Below are 22,715 nucleotides of genomic sequence, written 5' to 3'. Positions count from 1 at the left end.
GGATATTCTTCATCCTATTTAAGCATAAATTTGTAGGACTTTCAGCCAACTTGTCCGTCATCGAAGCACTGCCTTGTTTGTTGATCCAAGGCTATGTTTCTCGGCAAAAGCCAAGGATTAGTCGTACATAGAGACGGAACAGCCCAGACTCCACTGCCCAACCAAGTCCCCATTTCCAAGACGCGTTAATCCGTGGCTCAACAGCTGAGCCTCGCTAGCGGGATATTTCGCCTGAAATGGACAGTGGACTTAGGCGTTGGCCAAGAGAACGAGATCTGCCTTGGGGGCCAACGCCTTGGCGCCCAGCTTTAGTTCTCAGCTTTCGAAGATCGACGTTGGCTCTAGGCTACAAGATGCGTCATGACGAGGCTCGCCAAGTGAAGGATCCAGGATCGAGATTGAAGGATGAAGGCGCAGGATCAAACACGATGGATGTGAATGCGGTGAAACAAAGAGACATGCAAAGAAGTATGCGTGTGACGCATCACACGAAATGCATTCATGCTTCATTTAAACGTTTATAGTGCTTATCCTGACGGCGAATAGTCTCCCATTTACGCCTCCGGATTGCTTTGATCTTGTAAGGTCCTCGCTTTCAGGATTACTGTCGGAGAGATGTCGGGATGTATACATGATTGAAGCCTCTGAATATCTTGCAAATATCATGATTGAAGATCCTAGGTCATCTCAACATGTCAAGGCATAATGATGTAACTGGATAGAGACATCTTAAGCAAAGTTTATATTTGTAGCAGCTATATGAAGAGTATATCATAACATACCTACCAACGCGTTATTACCCTCTTCTTCGCATGCATCATACCACGCAGTATCTAAATTTGATCATAAAACATGTCTTTAGAGCTAGTCGATCAACCTGACTGTGCCATATATCTTAGTAGCCAACCTCTCCACTTTCTTCCCCTCAATGCGTGACCCCTCGATTCCGCGATCCTGCCGCTCCAACACTATAAACTCGATGGGCTCAGCCTCTATTTCACAGCAGGAAGTGAAACTATCCTCCCCATATGTCTGGATATCTTTGAGCGCGTCTTCTATAGACACCATTGAACGACAAGATGGAAGTTCGTGATTAGAAAGCAACAGACCTTGGCCAACAATGTTGTACTCGTTTACTTCCGCACTGCGCCTCAACACCAGTAATTCACCAATGACTGGCACCTTGATGATGCTGTCGCCTTTTTGAGCATCACAGCAGAGTAACGCACAGATTTCAGAACCGCAAAATAGCTGTATTGTTCCTTCAAGAGCCCTTTTACATTCAGCTTCAATCTGATCGGAACTTTTCGGAAGTTGATAAGGATTACGAACCAGACCGGCAGAAAGCTGACCGCAAGTGTTTTGAAATATTGTCATGAAAGTTGATTTGAATTTGAATGACATCGGTGGGTACTTGCCACGACCAAGGGGCTGAGGCAGGCTCTTCAGTCTCGCTTCCACCAGGGGCCTCAAGAGCTTATGATCGTGTGAAAGCTCCAATGCGTTAAGAACCGCCCATATATCTGTCCTCGGCGATTTCACAATGCTGGTGAATAACTGCGCTAGGTCTAAAATCGGAGAGGGTTCATAAACAAGCTGAACGGGTGGAACACCTGTTGGCCACTGGATCATGGGCAATACTCCAAAGACTTTATCCTCTAGTCTTGCGCATCCGAAAGGCTTTGACCTTTCGAGTAGCATATGAGCTGGTATAGGTGATGATGCGTGTGAGGCCAAGACAAATCGGCAACAATACAAACCTAGTTCCTCTCTAGAGACTGGCTCCTGGCCCCACGAAGTCATATTCGATTCTTTGTAGGTCGCTCGGCAGATAAAGTCGCATATTCCCATCTCGGACCTTGAAAAGCTATCCAAGCCGCAAAGTATTTCTAACTGACCATCGTTTCTGGTTGATGCCACGACTTCCTGGATGATCCAAAGCCGTCTCCAGTATCTCCGATTGGCAAAAGTAGAGAAGGCGTGCCTGAATTGAGTATAGAACTCACGGCCTGAAAGTTGCGACTGTAGGAGGAACAGTTCTTCAAACTTGTCAAAATCCTGGTGAAGAAAATAATCGTCCTCGGTTCCGGGGCCTGAAAACCCTGTTTCCGCACGGTAGTACAGGTTCGGACTCAGTGTCTTGATACTGTTCAAGGAATTGCGAATTATTTGGCTGTTATCTTGGTGAGGCCCGACACAAGCCAGTACCTTGGATGCTTTGGTAAATATATCGCCCATCATGGCAACCTGATATGACTTCTCGTCGTTATCACCCTGATTGATGCAGATGGAATCAATCCAGATAAAGACAGGCTTTCTAGGAAGCGATGGATAACGATCCCTGACTTGCATCAAGGCATAGTGGCAGTTCTCAGTCACCGTCATCGGGTGGCCATCGATGATGATCTCTTTGTTGAAGCCGCTTTCTCCCCATGTGTATGAGATGGCATAGTACTCGGGGGCTTGATGTACATGCTAAGTTCTGAGGGACAGTTCAAGAGGCTTATGAGGCTTGGAGGTGACTTCGATCAGCCGAATCTGTCCAGCGGGGTCAGCCAAGGGCTGGTGTTTGAAAGAAGGTTGGCTCATTTTCTTTGACGTCGGAGCCTGATTTCAGCACGAACAAAAGCCAAGAGGTGCGAGAGGGAAAAGGGACTTCATAGGTCGATAGAACCGAAGAGGAAAGAAAAGCACTCAGCGAAGCAGGAATGTTGTGCTTTCGGAAGAAATAGAGGGCGGTGATGGAAATATACATATAGTGAAATCTGGTTGGAAAATCAGCCTGGGGCTATGCACACATCACTTGTGCGAGGTGACGCTCACCTGGAGCGGCCGTCTTGATTGGTTAACGTGCCCTGCGCCTGTGCTGTGACTAACCAAGGCTTATCTGTCGAGACCTGTGGCCTGCTTTACAGTCAATCAGCCGATCAGCGAACCTGGATAAGGGAATAAAACTTAGACTCTTTGTTCTAAGCGTCCAAAAAGTTTAAAGGACTTCGGTATATCTTAAGCCTCTAGGCCAGATGGGAATATCACCCTGGTTAATGTCGGAATCTGCAGGGCCGATGGACAAATTCCCGTATCTCGTGATCCGTGGTATTTGCGATTACGCGGACTATCATAAGAGTGATCGATGGCAACGATATGCCGCTACTACGGCTGTTGCTTTTGCCGTTGAGCTTCTTGAGTATGTCCCAGCTAAGCAAGTTCAAGCGACACGGAAGGTTATGTGGTCAAGTCAAGTTAGTCATAGCCCACCAATCGAAGTATATGTCGCTTACACAAACGAACAGTTCAAGAAAAGATAAAAGGTTTGAGGTGGACTAGACAACGACATACATCAGATCCACTACTGATGTGTCCATTTTTCCTAGTTCCAGGTATCTGCTTGTCCTCTACGCTGAGACCCCCGAGTCAGAAGAGGCTGCTCATAACCATCAAGAACTCCTCTTATCCAAATTCAGCATTGATAGCGGCGACCAGCTTGCGAGTATTGAATTGCTGACCGTTAATCGGAGAATATTGGTCGTTTCCTCAGACGCAAAGTTTGTGGTTTTACAAACACTGAGAGGGGCATTCACGATTTTGACCGACACAGGAGAGTCGCTTTACCAGTTCGAATTGCGCTCCGACGTATACCATGCCTCGCTGTCCAAGAAAGATTCGGTTCTTGTCACGTATGAAAGCAATTATTTCACTCTCAAGGACTCCTCAACCGGTCTGCTGTTGCGTCGCCTGGAGATAGATACCAGCTTTGCGCCGGTGCGATTCAATTTTGATGCCTACACTAAGGAGTTCCACACTAATGTTGGCACACTGGCACTTCGTAAAGCGTTCAAAGATGAAACTCGCAGAATTCGTTTCGATGAGAGTTTGACGGGATACGGGATCAGTGACGATGGATCTTGGTTGCTATGGAAGCACCACAAGATTTTCTGGCTATGGCCAGAAATACGACCCTGGGTAGGTGATCAGGAGCCTGTGGGTTATATCGAGGTTTCTGGATCGACGGTGATTATTGGAACAATTCCAGGTCGTGTTCTATTCTTCAAGTTTGATATACATAGTCTTCTCGGAATGCAGTAGAGGGTGATCATGGTATGCTATTTCGAGTTGGATAATTCGCCGTGGGGCATGCCATAGCCTAGCACTCCAAAAAAGGATATCCCATCCCTTATAACTCTCCGTCCTGCCAGTGCGAACCACGACCGAGATCTAGAAAGTCGTTTAGCCTTCAAGTGCGAGACAGAGTCTGTCATGTCACTAATACTGTCTAAGTTATCCTTTAGGTTGTTTATCATTGAGATATTTGTTCATGACTGTGATTTCGTCCATACCGCCGTAGCCTTATGGTAATCTCGATGATGCATAAAACCATACTCGTTTTCGGCAGTAATATAATGGATATATTCGACCTACGTCAACTCTAAGTCTCAAATTTAGTCGAACCGATTAGATCAATAAGGTTCCCAAATCCCATGTTCCCAATTTCCTTCTCAAAGCAAGGCTGCTCCAGCCATCACTGACGTACCTCGTGCTCTTCCAGCATCTTGATACTGAGAACATGCTATGGACGAGTTAGAGAGACAAGCAGTATTCTCCAAGTGGTGGCTTCTAGTCACTTAAAGAGCCGATCAAGCAAGATGGGAGATTATATCAGGTACCAAGAAGCCGACTTCTCTTTCTTCCTCTATCGCAATAAAGAGGGTAACCTAAATGGTTTCCATAACCACAGCATCAACAACACGAAGCATATCGCCACAACGACGCAACCGACAAAGACTTGCATAAAAATGATCAGTCCTTCAAGCAAATTCAACCTGAAGACAAAGATCTTTGCGATGCAGCCCAGAAGATTCTTAATGCAGATGCCTATGTCACAAGAGACCTGAATTAACTTAAGAAAAAGGGCGTGTCGTCCTTTCAGAGATTGGTCAAGGATTCACTTGATCCGCATTGAAAATAGGAGCACAAGAATAGCAAGGAGATTTGACCAGTAATGCCTATGGCTTCAAGAAATGGAATCCAGGAAGAGGTGGAGTTTCGTCAGAGGCTTTGTCAGTCGTCGACCAAAGAAGTGTAATGGTGACGATCACAGCAACGCAGTTGTGATGTCCTTTTGTCTGAAGGAAGGATAATTTAATTTCTCTTTGTCGGTAAAGTCATTTATGCGTATGTTGCAGAATCTCTTGTCATCGTACCTCATTTCTCAATCGACGATGTCGAAGTACCTATGAAACAATGAGGAACTTGGACAAAATACCGCTGCGAGAAGACATCGTAAAATTTGTTTCCTGTGCGAGATATGGATACAATGCAACAGGCGACAAATCGAGGAAAGAAAAAGACCCGCACCATCCAACAGCGACTCGTCGTACTTTGTCTAGAGTAGCAGCCTGGGTGGATGGTGAGTTTGGTCAATCACTCATGCACTGACATGAGGCATTCCTTGGAGGTTCAGGGTGAAACAGCGCCATGATAGACGACAGGAATTCATCGGATAATTGTTGTGTGACTTTGCTAGTGTACAAGATGCCTCAGCAGTACATAATTATGCTGCAGACTGGGATCCTACGCACTTATTCATGACTCTAGGAAATTGCTGCCCTTGACGACACTCACGCCATTCGGGCTGTGTGTTGACTCGATGCAACCCCGAAAAGCTAGAGCCACTAAATGCCACTCTGGATGTCACCAAGACGGCGCCTAAAAAAGGGCCCCAACAACACAGGGCTGAAAGTCCAAGTAGCAAGTATTTTGCCCACGACATCCCTATCACCTCGCCAAACCCGACATCCAAGATGTTATCCGATTCATGGATTAAAAAGCTTGTTACCCCTGCCCAGATCCTAAGCTTTACTCCAAATTCGCAGTCCAAACTCCAACGGGATTTTAACCCACTCACCTCGCAGGGATATTATTAGCCATGCTACGACAACGAGAACATGGGGGCCAAAATGAACCATGATTTGCGGATTGGATGCGGTCAGCTTACAGATCGTAGCCTGTAATACCATTTTGAAACCAGGGATCGTCATTATAAAGGCTCCAAATTGCGCCCCCATTTAATCCTGCCTTACTGATCCGCTGCTTTTCCCTGCCTGTCTCTTGGTTCTTCCCTTTCATTTATTGTTTCATTAGCGGTTTTTGATCGTCCTGAGTTGCGCAATGAGTCAACAACAGCATCTTCCGGATAGCGAAGGCCTCCAGGTCAATACAGACGCTGAACAAGCCGCCAAAGCTCCAGAAGTAGCTCCCGGTTACGATAACGGCAATTACTACATCCCTCCCGGTTATCATCATCCTCAGCAGGCGTCATCGGATGGAGTAAGGATTCCTTTTGGCCTTGGAGTTTGGACTTTCGCCGCGCTTGTCGCTCTATGTACGGCTATCGTTGTCGGCGCAGGTGTAGGTGGAGGATTGGGCGCCGCTTTGGCAAATAAATCGTAAGCTCCAGTCTTGAACGTGCTCAATTATGCTTGTTGACATGTCAATAGTAGTGATTGCTCAGTGGACTCGGCATCTGGTACCGCTCCCGCCGCGACAGCAGAACCAACCGCGACTTCATGCCCAACGCCCGACAACAGTACATCAGTCAACGACACAGCTCCCTATGTACCGAGAGCTGCTGATACAGTTAGCCTGCTGGAGTTAGATTGCCCCGAGTCCAAGAAAGACGAGACACGGTACAAGACCAACAAAGGCTACGAGTTCAAGTGGTGGTGCGGCGTCAACGCAGCACAAGGCACCCCAGCTGAGGGAGGAGGTATTGTTGCCGACTACGCGCCTATATATGCCTATACGATTGAAGACTGCATGGAAGCTTGCGGCAACATGATCGACAAAGACGCCGAGACCGGCAACGGAGTGAAATGCGCTAGCATCGTCTTTTCGAAGCGTATGAAGGACGAATTAGACGGTTTAAACGCGAACTGCTGGTTGAAGAATAATTCCAAGGCGCAGGTAAGTTTTCTGATCCAGCTTTTTAAGGGGCCGATGCTAATTTGATGATAGGGGAGTAATTGGGGTTTCAAGGACGATTGGTACGCATACGCGGAGCTGGACAACTGAATAAGCCGAAGTGGGGTGTTTGAGGCTGGCAGGCGTACTTAATGATGAATTGGATGTAGTTTAATTCTAGAAATGATACCAAACTCGGTCTCTGTAGGGGCTGAAGCTATTCCCAACTCACGACTCAACACCCGCGCCGTTAGAGATCGCGAAACAACAGACGAGAATTGTTAGGGGGAAATGAGCCCCAGCCCTACCGTTGCATCGAATTCTCGAATCGGAAAAGCCCTGCGCCTTTTTTGGCTGATCCTCAAGCTGTGCCAAGTTTTTGACAGTTGTTGGGGACAGGGATTGTAAGCACAGCCCTCGTGCCAAGGACAGAAGGATCAGTGACGCTGTTCGGCAGTTATTCACAGCACAAATGCCCTTTGTGTCGAGTTCTTTCATTGACAGCTTCACGATGAAAGGAGAGCATATTCATTTATTGCGCTGTAGGTACCTCCCTAGTCTTAAGTTTACCAGTGATAAGGTTGCTAAGGCTGAACGGGAGGGTCCACTATTCGGGCTAGCCCCACTCCCGTCTCTGGGACGCGGAGTTACTGTATCGCGTGGAATCGGACCATGCCCTGCTTTAAGCGAAGGGGTACGGCGAAGCGATGACGAGATACCGGTCAGACGTAGTCAGAAGCAACCTGCGAATATGTTTCCCTGAACTCAACCGAACACCCATCGATCACATGGATCTCTACAAAGAACAGGTTCTCCTGAACAATGTCAATGTTAGCTGCAATTTCTCACGAGGCAAGGACCATGATTACCTGGTATAGAATGATAATCATGACCTGCATGTCTTTGGATGATTCTGCTACATAAAACTCAGCCTAAGCGCTCTGGCGATCCAGGCGCTTCAACACTAACCCTACTCTGTATCCCTATCAGTCTGCTCATATTCACCAATGCTCAAGTCCTTCGTCAGCTTTGCTTGTCCAGCAAGAAAACTATATCGACTCAGGGACATCAGGAATCGCAAAGCCCTGACCGTCCATCCACATATCCCCATATTCCCCTGGGACCTTCCACGCCAGAACAAAGAGCCCTTTAAATATAGACCTGCGAAAGTTTGGCTTGTTCGACCTGCATATTTCCGCCATTTCCTCCTCACCTGGGCCGGAGACAACACGCTGGTCCCAATGATCTACCAACTTGGGCACGTCTGTCACGCGGACAAGGACCACCTTCATATCTCCCTCGGGCTTGGGAACCACATAGTCCACTGCATCAGCGGCAGCATGGATCTGTAGGAGGGAATTGACGGCACTCGAGGGCGTGTGAGCTTCCACGACGGCCCACCGGAGAAAGCCGCGCAAGAGAGTATTCTCGCATTCGGTGATGAACTTGAGAACGGATGACTCGAAGGTGAAGTATCGGGATTTCGGATGGTCAGCCGGCATGAGGTCTTTAAGCTCCCTCAGAAGCGAATATAAATAGCCGTGTGCGAGAGACACGGGCAAAATACGCCAGTCTGAGATATCATTTTCGGCCCAGAAGCCCAACAGATCGAAAACATCTCCATGCTTTTCGTACAAGTCATCCAACGTTTCCCTCTGCGCTGCGGAATAGTCAGAGTCATGCATTCCACGAAGGTTGTGTTGTGCTTCAGCCACAGCCTTCGAGAAAGAATCTAGCCTCTCAATACCACATCGGACACAATCGAGGGGGTTCATCTTTGACAGCGGTATAGAGAAAATAAGTGTGAGTTAGCAGGATGGGGTGGTTATATGTGACGGAATGATAAGTCGTTTGTGACTGTCGTTGTTAGTTAGCTGGGGTGGTGAGTGTCAAGTCAAGATGCTAAGAAGCTTGATAGGAAGAATTTATGCAAGAGTTCTTGTCTTTTTATATGTTTGCTGAATAAACTCAGTTGCATCCTCTGCAAGGCGCTAACCAGCGAAGAACCGTGCTGGTTGGCGCTGACACTGGTTTACGGTTTGTTACGGGGTCACCGAATAGGAGCCAGGTGGTAATGAATACAGGAGATGGCTTGAGCAATAAGTTGTTCAGTTAGAAATCCTTTATCTGTCCTTTGAGCTCGAATAACATTGCATAATACTAGTTGCTGATGATTATGTACAAAGACTTCAGACAAACTTACCAAATCTTTGTTCATCTTATGATTTGTCCCCGTAATTTCAAGCTGAACGGCCGGACAATAGCTAACATTGAACTGCTGGTTGCCAAACTGCCTGGACTGTAATCTTCCCTTCTTTTATGAATAAAGGTGCAAGGTGAAGCCAGTTTTATTTCTCTTCCTAGGGAAATGAAAAACTGTTCTTTCACGAGAACTGAGCACTGAGCAAAGGGCGAAACTACGGCTCCCTCACGCCTTGTCCTAAGTGAAGTGTGAATCTCGGATGTGTTGCAGTATGTAGCAATCATTTAAGGCATAACCGTGACAAAGGCCTAATGGAGTACTATTTTCCTGGACTGCCAGTCCAAGGTTTCCCCTTGTGGCCAGCAATTATTTGTCTCTTGTTGCAGTTTTCATCGGTGGGGTGCACAATAGGCTCTGGAAATGACAATGCGTTTGTCAGGATATGTGTTTGGCAAAGGACATGGTTGAGGCCCATGTCGTACTAATAATTTCCGAGCATTCTTTGTCTGACCGGGACCATCAATGAAGGTTTCACGCCTCAGTAAAGGAACTCTTTGTCGTAAGGATGAATAAACCTACGTCATAAGATTTCTGTAAGTTTAACGAGCCACGGGTCTGGACAACAGACATCTAGCTCGCCGTCTACACTTCTCACAAAAGCACACCAGGTTTAGGGTGAATATAGACCATTGACCCGAAGCCTCGGCTAAGATAGTTTAACTTCATACTAGGTAGGAGTAATGGCATGAACGGGCTCTTATCACTTGGACTATTTCGTGCTTCCCGTCCTCAGTCGAGTCCCGATTGAAGCTCAACATTCCACAACTTCTTATCCAAATACTCCATCTGCTCAGTTCGATACGTGTCATTCTCAACATGAACCACAGACGAATCATCAATATGAAAGACCATATTCTTCCCTTCATTCCACTCATACTCAGGCCACTGAACATCCCCCATACCTTCAAAGTTGGGGTTCATCTTGCTCGCAAAGCAAATCCACATTCTTGACATCTTAACAGCCACTTCGTCAAATGACCCAGGTCTCGGCTCCGTGGCGTTTAACTGAGCCAATCTTTCATAATTGCGGAACACGAATGGGATATCAACCGAGTGTCCAGCTCCTTGGATTGCTGGGCGATCACCTGATACAACGTCGAAGTGATAACTATACGCAGTGGCATTGCTCTTTGCCCATTTCCTATTCCAAGCTCGTTTGGGTGCATGCATAGCTCGATCACCGCCAAAGGCTACCGCGCGCTTCCACTGCAACCCATACGAAGCCGATGGGCCTGACGGGCGACCTATGAAGGTCGCAGGAAGGCCAACACGAGGAATATCGGGGTACAGAGCTGAAATGACTTCGATTGTAGAATTACTTGCGCCCTCTTTTCGCAGATATGCCTCCCACTGCTGTGTCGTGTTGATGCCACGCTGGGCGAAAAAGTCGCCGTCGTCTGATGCGACTCCATTGATGATTGGCACTGGAACGAACTTATTATGACGAACGAGCTCTGAGCGACTATCTCGAATGAAGTCGCCGTCAATAATGTCTAGCCAAACTGGGAACGAGACATTGCCGACGATCTGAGCGAGTTCCAGTGACGGCACCTTTCGCAGACACTGCAGAGAATTCTTAGCAGAATCGCAGTCGGTCCTCCTGAGAAGCGTCTTGTACCCCTTCTCAAAGGTTGGTGCGTCCTTGTCCTCCACCTCTCCAAAGGCCGTGGGAAAGCCAGTACCACTCTCGAGAATAGCTGCTCTAAACAGCCCATCGTCTCGGCCGTCGAAGGCAGTCAATTGAGACGCAACACTTCGTGCTCCTCCACTCTGGCCCCAAATTGTGACCTTCTTGGGATCACCCCCAAACGCTGCGATGTTCTCTTGGACCCATTGAAGAGCAAGTCTCTGGTCGCGGAAGCCATTATTTCCAACACCTGCGGCCTTGACAGCGGAACTCCAAAGGAAGCCCCATGCTCCAAGACGGTAGTTTATTGAGACGCCGATAATGGGCGAGCCTAATTTAACAGACTCGTCGATGATGTAGCTGAGGTTCGAAGAGGGATCGCCACTGTAGCCTCCAACAAGGCCGCCGCCATGGATCCAAACAAGGACAGGAAGCTTCTCCTTCGTTGCTGCAGACGGGCGAACGACATTTAGATGTAAGCAATCATCAGTGCCGCCTGAAAGAGATCCGGAAGGATACCCGTACTGATAACACTTGGACTGGTACTCTGTCGCATTACGCACTCCGTCCCAGGTTGAGTTCAATGGCTGAGGGTGTCGAAAGCGCAGATCGTTCAGCGGTGCCTGAGCATATCTCATACCAAGGAACAAGTCCTGGTTGTACGCAGTGTTATGAGTACCATAGTAGGACCCATTCTTCAGTTCAACAACGGGACTGTTTCGTGGTACTGAAGCAGCGCCCACGGCAACCGCCAAAGCCAGAATAAGAGAAGAGCCCAGCATCGTTGCCAAGTCTGCACAAACTGCAGATCCCTCTCACGGGCCCAAACAAGATATATATACTCTCCACTTCAAAGCACTTACACCACACTTGCTGAAAAGCGGCCACCGGCACCGAGCATGAGAGCAGACGGCCCTCGGCGCCGCGACCGAATATGGGGTCTCCCCACACTCCGGACTCCGGGGTTGCGGGGAAGATCCCTGAATAGCTTCAGATTTCTGCACCTCTAGCATGCTTTGGGACGAACTACCCGGGCGTACTTCGGTACTCGTGGGTAAATGGCGGCTGTTGTGCCTTGGTTCGAGGGATCGGTGGGCCAGATGATGCGTTTGACAGGTACTGAGATGGCTTGAGGTGGTATTGAGACGGGGGAACATTCGCCGATGGATATCTCGTGGCATGGAAGGTGGAAAGTTCGGCGAAGGTCTCAACGGGTTGTGCGGGAACAGTAGAACACTGCTGGATGGCATAGATGAGGGCTAACGATGAAGGAACGACGTGTAATTGAACCATCTGATGCGAAAGATACTAATGAAGTCTGATGAGTGTCATATACAGAATCCAGCTTACCTATCTATAAACTCCAAAGCACACCAACAGCACCTCGCTAAACAAAATACAAACAACCGCCGAACCCATCCAATTGTCGCTCATCTCCTCTCTCTCAGCCCCTTCGTCCTCAGCGTAAACTTGGCGTCCCCCTCCCCAAAAGGTAACGAAACCCCATCATCCAAACTCTCACGCCCCTCCCCTTTATTATGCCCATTACTCTCAATAATCGCATCCCGTAACACATCACCATTCTGATTGACCTCACTGTCCGCGCTGCCCCTCCGGCTCTCTGTAACACTACTTGAATCGCCGTCGAACTGTGCCGACATGGTGGACATGCGTCCTTTTATCCTTCCGGCCCACAAACCGCGAACACCGCCCTTTTTGCGCTCTGGTACCTGGTCACTGCCAGCGCTGCAGACATAGAGCAAGTATTTGAGGTTCGGGAGGGTGTGCCGGATGTCGACGACGCGGAGACCCTGCGATGAGCAGAGAGCCTCGATATCTTTGTTGAGTAGAAACCATGCGTATTCGAAGCGCCATTGACCTGCTGTTGAGCCACCTCTTGGGAGATAGAGTGGGAATTCTCGACGCGAGACTGTCCGGTCGGATAATTGGGAGATATCATCGCGCGCATACGATCTGGAGCCAAACCAATCTAGCGGGTATGGTAATGGATGCGCTAGATAGAACTGCAGGTGCTTCGTGAGCAGAGCGACAATCCCTAGACCAGCGGATAAGAGGTCTTCGGAGATGTTTCTCGCAGTAGCCGCATCGTATATCGAGTTCGGCAGTGGTATGTTGCATATCTGGAACGAAAGCGGCGGCGCATTGGGAATCGGGGTGATCTGAAATATGTCCGAAAGGTCGGCGCAAATACGTCTTCGTTGCCCCCGAATCTGCTGCTGCGTCTGCTCAAGAAGCTCCTCCGAAGCGGTCAACTTCTCTCGACTGCTCTCCATGTCCTTCTCCGCTTCATTCTGAAGCTTTCTACCCTTGACAATTGCTTCGCGCCGACTCCGTATAGACTCCTGCAAATCATCGCGCTTCTTTTGCGCCTGTTTATTCGACCGTCTTTGCGCTGTAACATATTTATCGGCCATCACGACAACTTCCCTCGCCATTTGCGAATTATCAGGTGGGCTTTCGTCTAGTATACGGTTTATCTCTTCCATTAATCTCTGTTGTGTCTCTATCGCGTCTTCGATCGAACTCTCGAGGTTGGCTAGCTTCATGAGCGCATTGTATGACGATGTGGCTACATGCGGCGCTTGCTTCGGCTCGGATATCTTGTTGGGGAAGTCGAACGAGTATACGCCGTCTTCGAGGTGGAATAGCAATGCGTTGGGCGGGAAGTTTCGGTCCATTAGGGTGCCAATGAAGTTGAGACGGCATAGGTCGATTGTTTCTTCGAGGAGAAAGGTCCATGATTCGGCTTTCGGTCGGCGCGCCCAGATTCGTAGGATCATGGAATTACATCGTGAAATGGCCGACGCACAATTTTCGAGACTGAAGAATCTGAAGTTGAAGCTCTGTAAACAGTCAGATCCCGCTATGTGTCGCAATGGACAGCTTTCGTACCGTAGCTCGCTCTCGCACCTCGCTGATATAGACAGGCTCAGCATCCGCGTCCACATGCAGCGAGTAAAACACATCCCCCACGGCCTCCTCATATAGCGTCTCCAAATTCTTCTGCCGCGCCACGAGATTGGCATGCGCCAAGCTCAAACTCGTCCTACGCTTCTGCACTGGCCTGAGCACATCCGGCCTAACATTGCCCTTCCTCAAGCTCTCGGACGACCGCGACGGATGCAATTGACTCGATTCTTTGACCACTTGTAGCTTGCTCGTAGCTAGATCAGCGTCGTCTGCTGTTCTGAGACTCGTGGGCGCGAAGGATAAATTGCGAAGCCAGATGCCGCGAAGGTGACGAAGCTTGCGGTTCTGCGGGAGAAGACGGGGACGACGGGGTTCGGAGAGGGTCGACATTCTGGTAGTGGCATGCTGCGTTCAGCAGCTTGGACTATTGGCGCTTATGACATTTGTGGAAGCTTTGAGGATAAAGGTGAGGATGTGCGTGAAACGTCATCAGTTCCAAGGTGGGAGCTTTGGAGCTTAGCTGGAATTGAGAGTCGCGATAGTTGCATACCCGCTTTAGTGACATCACAACCGACTTAACCTGGACTTGAGGGCAAATGTGCTTTGCCTGGCGAGAGCTCTTCTCGCAGTAAAATGGCTTGTCATTCGTTTATGAACATTTATACGTGGTGATTTGTCACTCTCAACGTGATAGCAATTCGTTTCTATGGAGTAGTTCCAATCTAATGCACCCCGGATTTGCGAAACAATTTGAGACATTATGCCAAGAAAAGGACGTAAGGACAGCATGAAAACTTGAGACCTCTATCCTGAGCGACCAAAAGAGTCAGGCGAAGTGAATATAATTTAGTATAGACTTAGCGAGTCTTGGACTAGGTATTTTTGGTACCTTGATATAACAGCAGAAGTTTTTTCGATCACTTGGTGGAGATCATGAGCATTACACCTTGAGCTTCAAATCTTCCAAATCCGTTGTCCCCAACAGATTGATCAAAGGCAAAAACAACTTCTCCCCATTCCCTCCCGTAGCATGAATCTTCTTGAGATCATCCCATGACTTCCAGTACCAGCCCTCGCACTTCTGCGGTTCAAGGATCTAGTCATGTCAGCTTATTACCCTGTACAATTCGCAAGACAAACCAACCTGGGGTTGGTCACTCTCATTAACCAACTGGCAGGACACAAAAATTGTGATGTAGTGCTTCTTCTCTGTTTCAAATACATCGTTCGTAGTGGCAATATGCTGCAGAGCCTTGACTTTGAGACCTGTCTCCTCAAGGGTTTCTCGCTCTGCGCACGCGAGAAAGCTCTCGCCGTACTCGAGATGGCCACCTGGTAACTGAAGGGTGCCTGTATACTTTCAGCTTGTGCCCAAATTCATGTTGTTGCAAGAATACTTACCGGCTCCGTGGCTCCCTATCCGCTTTCCAGTGAGGAATTTGCCTTCGCGGTTGTAGATGAGGGCGGCGACGCCGACGCGGGGGTGAGGAGTTTCTGTAGACATTATGGTATGAGTCTGTGTATAAAACAAAAGAGACGTCGGTAATGAGTTCGCGATATTGTTTATCGGAGAAAATGTAAGGTTATGGCGTCAGTTTTGTGCTGATTAGAAGAACGCCCAGCCAGGCGCAGTCACCCAGCTAGCTGATGACTCATCGTGAAAGCGCACCTTGTGCGGGTGAGATGTGCTACAATGGCGGGCAGTGATGATACAACTGGAAAATTAGAGCATCATCAGAAGGGATGGAATGGATTCTACTGCATAGCCTTGTGCAAAGAATGTCATTGTATTGCGCGCATCCTCGAAATGTACCCATGAACCAGCGCCTCATTATATGAACCAACAACTCTTCTTGGTGGATAGCATTTGGGACACCGTCGCGACAGTTGTTTCTCTCGTAAAAGTGTATTGGATATACCTAGCAAACCGCCTTTTGAACGCTCAAATAGTTCGTACGCTATGAGATAAAGATCTAATCATGTTTGCTCATCAATTCGTATTCGTCCACCAATATCTTAGCATGCCAATCAGATGCGCAAAAGCGCATATGTAAAGGATAAAATTGTTTCCAAAGAGACCTCACAAGATGCACAAGGTGGCAACCATCGGCGCTGTCCATGCAATGTGACAATCCCTTTCCTGCTGCCAATGTCGTCCAGCCGCTACCCAGTGGATGCTAATCGGCACTCAACATTCCTGTATGCCTCGGCTGCATGAGGTTCCAAGTGCCCCTTCGAGCCAGCGATCTGAGGCAGAAACAGAACATCTACGCCGCTCTCGCAGGCCCTGCGAAAAAGGTCTCGCCGAGCTCCTCAGACAGTCACGGGAAAGGCTGCGACGGCGCAAACAGTCCATACAGCGCATCCTGCGAGATATCCTTCTCCTGATCATTCAAGAAATCCAGCAAACCTGGCGAGTGACCAAACGCCGGATCGAAGTGATCCATATGGGGGATATAATCCGACGCAGTAGCAGACACATAAGCGCCCGTTGGCGTAGAAGTGTTGGTGTTATTAGGCGCAATAGTAGATGAAGCGGGTGCCATGGCGAGAGGGAAGAAGAAACTCTCATCGAGACCAGCAGGCTGGGGCTGTTCTGTACCAGTGGTACCACTCTCCTTGATGCTGGTCTGGAACTCACGAACCATGTCTTGAAGAACGCTGAGGGGCTTCTTGAGACCAAAGTTGCATCCGACTTGGAGTTCGCTGAGACATGTCCAGAAGAAGGAGATGGGCTCTGTGAATTGACCTCGTTCATGGCGCTCTTGACGGAGGATGACGATGACGGCGGAGTAGACTGCGTATGAGAGGAGGAATGGTGCGCGACGGAGTGTGAAAGATTCGCGGTATCGACGGACGAGCTTCTGGATCATGAGAGCGCTTTGAATGCATGCTTCTTCACCGCGGCGCTTGGCGGTCTCGTCGGTGTGGCGGCGAAGGTGACCTTCCTCGAGGAATGCGCGATGTAGCAGAATGGTGAGAGCGTGGAATGTCGTACTGAAATATCCTGGTCAGTATTCTGATCTTCACATACTCGGCGGGGAAGACTCACTGTGGGGTGATTTGATGGGGTGGAGGTGTGATGGTGAGAGTATCGTCGGGGTCGAAGCATAAGTGGCTGGGAAGGCTGGTCTGCCATTTCTCAAGCTCCCTCTCGATGGACTCCTTCTTATTGAGAAGATACTCCGTTGTGTATTTGACACACTGAATGCCATAAAGGTCATTGATTCTTGTAGAGATTTGCAATATCCTCACAAGACTGCTAAAGGTAGACACAGCGTGGGCGGGTTGTCGTCCATATGGCGGGGGAGCTGAAGCCGGAGACTTGGGGTCGATGTAAGGTTCCCATTCTTCAAGCTCTTCAAAGGTATCGAGGAGCTGAAGCGGAACCCTAGCTTGTGCAGATGCAAACATGCAGGGACGCCCAAGATACAACGCTTGAGTAGCATCGGTAGTGAAGGCAGCCCAGTAAAGACGCTTGCGCATCTCTTGCTCTAGATCCGTCCGTAGTACACGTTGCTCGTTGACACCGCCTGTGCTCTCGTAATCAGGGCCCAGCATAAGATGACATCCCAGATCAATTATCATGCGATGTGCTGTTCCTGACAGACTCCAACCTGCACTGGGTTTGCCTTGGGATACAAGAGAGACACTTGTAAGCAGCAGAGCAAGGGCCGAAGGAATACTGGGTTTGTCGAGTTCGTCTATCAAGAGTTCTCTGAATCGATCGTAGAAGCGTCTTCCAACACTTTGAGGATCATCGGGATCGGCACGGAGGGACGGGCGGTCGCTGTATAGGGAAGTCGAGTAGAAAATGGCGTTGAGTAGAAGCTTATTCGCGAAAGGACCACCGCCACTAGCAAGACTGTCCATAATCGCAGGCCGATAAGAAATAAGGTATGCATAATGTTGTCGGTTAAAGTGTAAGTCGAGAAGATGCTTAGCAAGTTCTGGGTCTACACCATCCAAGTCCATCAAGTCTCGTGGGTTACGGAACATGCGCGCCTCTCGCTGCCGTTGTAGCGCAGCGTTGCTTATCAGCCGAGCTTTGGAAGCTGATATAGCATCGTCGCCTTTTCGTGTCATTTTATTGATGTTTTCTCGGTGCTGTGCGCGCGATGTTGGGTTCATGATACTGGCTAGACCGTGAACCGCAGACACATAGCCGTTCTCATGGAACACACCAGCTACTCGAGCTTCGCTTGGTGATAGACCGGTGCCGTCACCATTACCGTCGTTGCTTATAGGACGAGGGACCAGTTTCACAGGCGCGAGCTCTGTAGAATCGAGTTGTGTCTGGGTCGTTCGCGAGAGGATCGTATTGAAGCTATCGAGTCGAGGTTTCGTCTCATCCGTCGGACCAACGCTGCTCCTCGGCGGCGAAGAAAGAAAACTAGCGCCCATTTCCTGCGCAGCAGTGGAAGCAGTCGGTGTTGGAAGTGGACTCGCAATAGCAGCAGTGGAAGCAAGACGGCTCAACCCATGCGTAGTATAGTCCTGCGAAGCGCGGGACGGATGGTCCGTATCCATTAGCTCCGCCGTCCACGCAGACTGCATCTCGGACGTAAGGATGCCGGCGGCCTTCATGTGATCGAGCATAGCGGCGACTGTCGCCTCGAGGCTCTGCACGCGCGCGCGCGACGGTCGAGGTTCTCGGCGGGCATCGTGAGGGTATACGCAGGGGAGGCTGTTGGTGCTGCACTCGACGCACTGCGGGCGCGTGCCGTCGCAGCGGACTTTCTTCTGGCGACACGGCGTGCAGGTCTTGCAGAGAGCGCCGCCAGACGAAGGGCGCGAAGAACCCTTGGAGTCCTTGCCCGCTTGACGCTTGACGATCTTGTTTGGACCCGTCATTGTCATCTTTGGCGGATTTCAGGGAAAGTGGAATGATGGCGCAAAAAAAGGAATTATCATGTAAAAAAGAGAGAGACTGAGCGAAATGTTAGGTTCGTTCTCGGCTCAGGTGAGCGGCATCGGTGGCCGGGTGTTCGGTGAGTCGAGGGTGTTCCCGCGGGGAGCATCGGGCGATATTTCAAGGTCAACGGCCCACAGCGTGTTAGCGCCGGACCACTAGAAGCAGGGCCCTGAAGCCGCTAGCCACAATCTCCCCCAGGTCCAGCCCGGATCCACCCGATCAAGTCCTCGGATGCGGTTAATATCGTGCTTGTGAGTGGTCAGCTATTGCATGGGTGTGAAGGAGGATGTCATCCTCGGAAATGCAAAGCTGGAGTATCTGAACTTGATCTATGCATCTCAAGATTTGGAGAGAGAAATGATACCCTGAGTTGAGAGTCAATTCGGCGGGTTTAGCTCGGGACCTCGGTATTGAACTTAAACTCGACCACCATCATATGTGACAGCGAGATCCTCCACGATTTACTGGAACCCCGCGTTTGTCTATTCCGAAAAGAGCTGCAGATGCATGAGCTCGGAGACATGGCATTTCAACGGTCGGACGGATCATTCACATGTTCCTTGCCAGCAACAACCACGTAGATGGGCTGATATCACCAACATCAGGAAGACTCTCAGTCCAACACAGCTTATTCGTCATTTCCTTCCTGCATGAAGTGGTCCAGTCTGTTTCGACCAATCTCTAGCAAACTGGTCTACCAAGGCGATCAGCAGCAAAATGGACACTTTTTTGGCAATTGAGAGTCTGTAAACTAAGCAGCATTTCATCCATTTGAGCCAACATGTGAAAGGGCAATGCCTGGGTTCCTTGTTCAAGGGCTAGTGTGTCAGAAGGTGGGAGCTTGCTGTGTAGCTATGCAGTCGGTGACCAAGCAGCTGTTGAGCTTCCTTTCATCCTTGAGCTATCAATCGTGTCCAGTTTCCCCGGATTTCACAATGACTCACAAACCTAAATGGCACTCTTAATGATACACGGACTGCCTGATGGTAAGAAACGCCCGGAACCACAAAGTTTCGCACATTCTTCGGGAATGTAACAATAGTGCAGCATGAGGGTGAATACCGAACCCCGTAATAACGTAGCTAGAGCCTGCCTTACGCTAGCTAGGCATGAGAGAGCTCCAAAGTAGCTATCCAGAAGCGGTAATGAAAGCCAGGAGCTACAAGCTATGGCTTATTGACAACGTGGCATTGCTGGGTGTTGCTTCGGCAGTGCCCACGGTCGAGAAGGCTTGTATGAAGCCGCCTTTGGGCTTTCCAAGACATCTTTTTCTGGTCTCTGACACGGCCCATAACTGTTGACGGCATCTTTATTGTTTCAGCACGGGATCCATCTTCTATCCTTCTGATTGTTGATTTTACTATCTCTTAATACTTATAGTATAGTACACTCACTGACGGCTGGCTGAATCTCCTGTACGCTGACCACCGGCCCCTTCACCAGAGCTTCAAGCGCCGGGCCCAGAATGACTTCCGTTTCCTCCGCTGTCTCCCTTGCCTCCATCGCAAACAGTCTTTCTCTTATTGACATAGCCTGGCCCATAAAGTCCGCTCCGATGGAGTCTTTCTCATAATCAACCAAGTACTCAGCCATCTCATCATTCCTATAACCATCTGTACTTGCTGCCCATACCATGGTAAGAAAGTCCGGCACAAAGCTAGCGCCGTACGGTCGAGCACTTTCACATTGCTCTACTAAAGCAATACACTCATCAACACAGTCGTGTGAGTTCCCCACAAGCGTCAGTTCTGTATCCCATATTCGCAAAGTATGTCCAATCACTGCAGTCATGGCGAGTAGAATTCCATATGCTACTCTGTATGAACTACAGACTCGTATCGACATGGCCGGTGCGTTGGGTGCCGCTGTTGATATTGTTGCTAGTGCAAGGAGTTGTCGGACCTTGGGCATCTCGAACTGCATGACGTCGTAAATGGATCTTAGTTGGCGGAGGTTCTTTTTTGGCGAGCGCATCAAGATCGATAGTTCTCCCATGGTTCCAGATTCTAAGCTCAGGAAGCTTCCTTGGTGGTATTTGACTGGTCGTGGAGTGCCAATCGTATGACATGCTTCCCAGAACCAGGGACCAAGCTCAAATTGAGGGTTCAAGAAGCTTGCCATAACCTAAATGGTCGTCAGCTATGAGAAATATTCAGGGGAGGGGGTTGGCATACGGCGAGTTGGCTAAGTCCCACCATGTAGTCACCCATTTCATCGAGCTGCTTTTTCATAACAGCTTCGCGAAATAACACTGATATAACCTCTCGATGTTGTTCGATTGATTTACGATCTACCCAGTACTGAACATTGTCAATTCTAGCGAGAGGATATGGTAAGGTAGAGATTTACTTACATGGCAAACAAACATGATTGAAACGACCTGCATCTTCATAATGATCTTCTCCTTGGGATCAAGTATAGCACTTCTGGTTGCCGTTAAAGCCTCTCCATATCTCGTCAAAGCGTCAACTCTTGATTCCTGGCACCGATGTGATTTATACAGAGAAACCATTGCGTTTACACAAGAGTCGAGTGCTGGACTACAACCAATTTGTGCTACGATTTCCGGGATAAGTTTGCCGCCGAAGGCTCGGATATCAAACCTGGCATCTTCAGTCTGGAGAATGTGAACTAGCGAAGACGAGAGGAGGGTCTGTTCATTACTGGGGCGTCGTTTAACAAGGCTCTGGTCGTCGTTCTGGAATGAGTGAAATTTCCATCGTTTGACGCCATTTCCAACACATGGTACGCCCACTCGTTTACATCTTCCGCAAGTTGGTTTAGCTTGGTCGCACTGTTGCTGTCAACACTGGAGTTTACTATGAGACATATTGTCATGCTTACTTTCTTCTTCTGTCTACGACAACCGTCGCATCCGCGGCTCGATGGTGTTCCTGGCATAATGGCGCTAACATGTAGAAGGAAATCCGTGCGATAAGGACGGTTCAGCTGCTAATAAATCATGACATCTCGTTTCAACCTAATCAGAGGTATCCACAGTGGCCGACCTTCGGTGATGAGCGGTGCTGGGTGACGTTAAGTTCGGCTGCGCCTTGGGAGGCCATGCAGCTTTGTATGGCAGGGATCATCGGCTGACCGCCCGTCAAAATAGGGATCGAGGATCAGTGTGTCAGGGCGCTGAAATAAACACTTAACAGCGGCAAAGGGTATTTTGTGAGGACAGACGGGGCTTATTAATGCTTTAACTTGCCATGCGTGGTTTATCAACTATCTAAAGCCGCTGCCTTGTTGATTTGAAGATCAGGCCAATCCTCGATACGGCGGGATTACTTAGCAGTAGGGCTGGGCTGACGTTAGCATTACGATTGACAATTTATCTGCACAGCCAGTAAGAAAAACAAATCATAATTATCGTTGTGTTTACAACCTTTCTGGGACAAATAAACGCATACGTGGTTTATATTTAGCCACGGATCTCACCCGCCACGGCCAGTAAGCACCTAGTATCTATGTTTTTCTCCGAAATTACATGTGCCAGCACTTTTTCGTAATCCTCCTAGGCAGGGGGCTGTGGTACCGTAAGACCGATTAAGACGGGGAAAATCAGAGGCGAGATGCGTAAGCTTGTCTCAGAAGCTTTACAAGGTGTTTGGTAGTCATGGCTAAACGTATTTCAGCGATTCATTCGTATGAAGCTACGAGATCGCATTTCTAATGATGGACGATGTGCACCTTATGACATATCGGAGTATGAGATAGTGTGAGGGTGTTTGTATGCTCGCTACATTGACTTTGTTCTTTCTCAAGTATGTAGCTGTCGTTCCTCTATATATGAATAAGAAATAGGCCAGAGGCTCTCAGGAAGCTTCCTTATTTCTTCTTCTCCTTCTCCCGCTTTTGCTTACATGTTGCGCACTCCCCAGAGCTGGGTTTCTCTATTTGTTCAATTGTCGGCCTGCATTTAAGCACATCTCGTAGAGCACAAGGCTTTTCCACAACGGGCTCAAACGAAGCTTGAAGACCGCATTTGCAAAGATGGACCACACGTCTTTTTGTGC

General features: G+C 49.0%; 9 protein-coding genes across 9 annotated transcripts; 2 read left to right on the top strand and 7 right to left on the bottom strand.

Annotated features, from left to right (window-relative positions):
- Positions 1–864: 864 nt before the first annotated feature.
- Positions 865–2,352, bottom strand: FMAN_03404 (uncharacterized protein; the record flags this gene model as incomplete). The annotated part of the gene is made up of 1 exon (XM_041832218.1): positions 865–2,352. One exon carries the CDS (start codon positions 2,350–2,352, stop codon positions 865–867), a length of 1,488 nt encoding a protein of 495 aa, XP_041682704.1.
- A 713-nt stretch (positions 2,353–3,065) lies between these two features.
- FMAN_03403 (uncharacterized protein) lies at positions 3,066–4,086 on the top strand (the record flags this gene model as incomplete). Its single annotated transcript, XM_041832217.1, has 2 exons — positions 3,066–3,187; positions 3,375–4,086. The coding sequence occupies 2 exons, from the start codon at positions 3,066–3,068 to the stop codon at positions 4,084–4,086; spliced, it is 834 nt and encodes a 277-aa protein (XP_041682703.1).
- A 2,082-nt stretch (positions 4,087–6,168) lies between these two features.
- FMAN_03402 (uncharacterized protein) lies at positions 6,169–7,071 on the top strand (the record flags this gene model as incomplete). The annotated part of the gene is made up of 3 exons (XM_041832216.1): positions 6,169–6,446; positions 6,498–6,963; positions 7,015–7,071. The coding sequence occupies 3 exons, from the start codon at positions 6,169–6,171 to the stop codon at positions 7,069–7,071; spliced, it is 801 nt and encodes a 266-aa protein (XP_041682702.1).
- Positions 7,072–8,009: 938 nt separating this feature from the next.
- Positions 8,010–8,735, bottom strand: FMAN_03401 (uncharacterized protein; the record flags this gene model as incomplete). The annotated part of the gene is made up of 1 exon (XM_041832215.1): positions 8,010–8,735. The coding sequence occupies one exon, from the start codon at positions 8,733–8,735 to the stop codon at positions 8,010–8,012; it is 726 nt and encodes a 241-aa protein (XP_041682701.1).
- Positions 8,736–9,952: 1,217 nt separating this feature from the next.
- On the bottom strand, positions 9,953–12,100 carry FMAN_03400 (uncharacterized protein; the record flags this gene model as incomplete). Its single annotated transcript, XM_041832214.1, has 2 exons — positions 9,953–11,643; positions 11,716–12,100. 2 exons carry the CDS (start codon positions 12,098–12,100, stop codon positions 9,953–9,955), a joined length of 2,076 nt encoding a protein of 691 aa, XP_041682700.1.
- A 180-nt stretch (positions 12,101–12,280) lies between these two features.
- On the bottom strand, positions 12,281–14,171 carry FMAN_03399 (uncharacterized protein; the record flags this gene model as incomplete). The annotated part of the gene is made up of 2 exons (XM_041832213.1): positions 12,281–13,714; positions 13,764–14,171. The coding sequence occupies 2 exons, from the start codon at positions 14,169–14,171 to the stop codon at positions 12,281–12,283; spliced, it is 1,842 nt and encodes a 613-aa protein (XP_041682699.1).
- A 550-nt stretch (positions 14,172–14,721) lies between these two features.
- FMAN_03398 (uncharacterized protein) lies at positions 14,722–15,285 on the bottom strand (the record flags this gene model as incomplete). The annotated part of the gene is made up of 3 exons (XM_041832212.1): positions 14,722–14,877; positions 14,926–15,131; positions 15,183–15,285. The coding sequence occupies 3 exons, from the start codon at positions 15,283–15,285 to the stop codon at positions 14,722–14,724; spliced, it is 465 nt and encodes a 154-aa protein (XP_041682698.1).
- Positions 15,286–16,102: 817 nt separating this feature from the next.
- Positions 16,103–18,641, bottom strand: FMAN_03397 (uncharacterized protein; the record flags this gene model as incomplete). Its single annotated transcript, XM_041832211.1, has 2 exons — positions 16,103–16,778; positions 16,834–18,641. The coding sequence occupies 2 exons, from the start codon at positions 18,639–18,641 to the stop codon at positions 16,103–16,105; spliced, it is 2,484 nt and encodes an 827-aa protein (XP_041682697.1).
- A 1,429-nt stretch (positions 18,642–20,070) lies between these two features.
- Positions 20,071–21,597, bottom strand: FMAN_03396 (uncharacterized protein; the record flags this gene model as incomplete). Its single annotated transcript, XM_041832210.1, has 4 exons — positions 20,071–20,820; positions 20,871–20,996; positions 21,050–21,490; positions 21,541–21,597. The coding sequence occupies 4 exons, from the start codon at positions 21,595–21,597 to the stop codon at positions 20,071–20,073; spliced, it is 1,374 nt and encodes a 457-aa protein (XP_041682696.1).
- Positions 21,598–22,715: the final 1,118 nt, after the last annotated feature.

This window comes from Fusarium mangiferae (assembly GCF_900044065.1).
Source record: "Fusarium mangiferae strain MRC7560 genome assembly, contig: FMAN_scaffold006, whole genome shotgun sequence".
NCBI lineage: Eukaryota > Fungi > Ascomycota > Sordariomycetes > Hypocreales > Nectriaceae > Fusarium > Fusarium mangiferae.
Note: the sequence above shows the minus strand (reverse complement) of the source record. Positions and strands in the feature narration are given on the sequence as shown.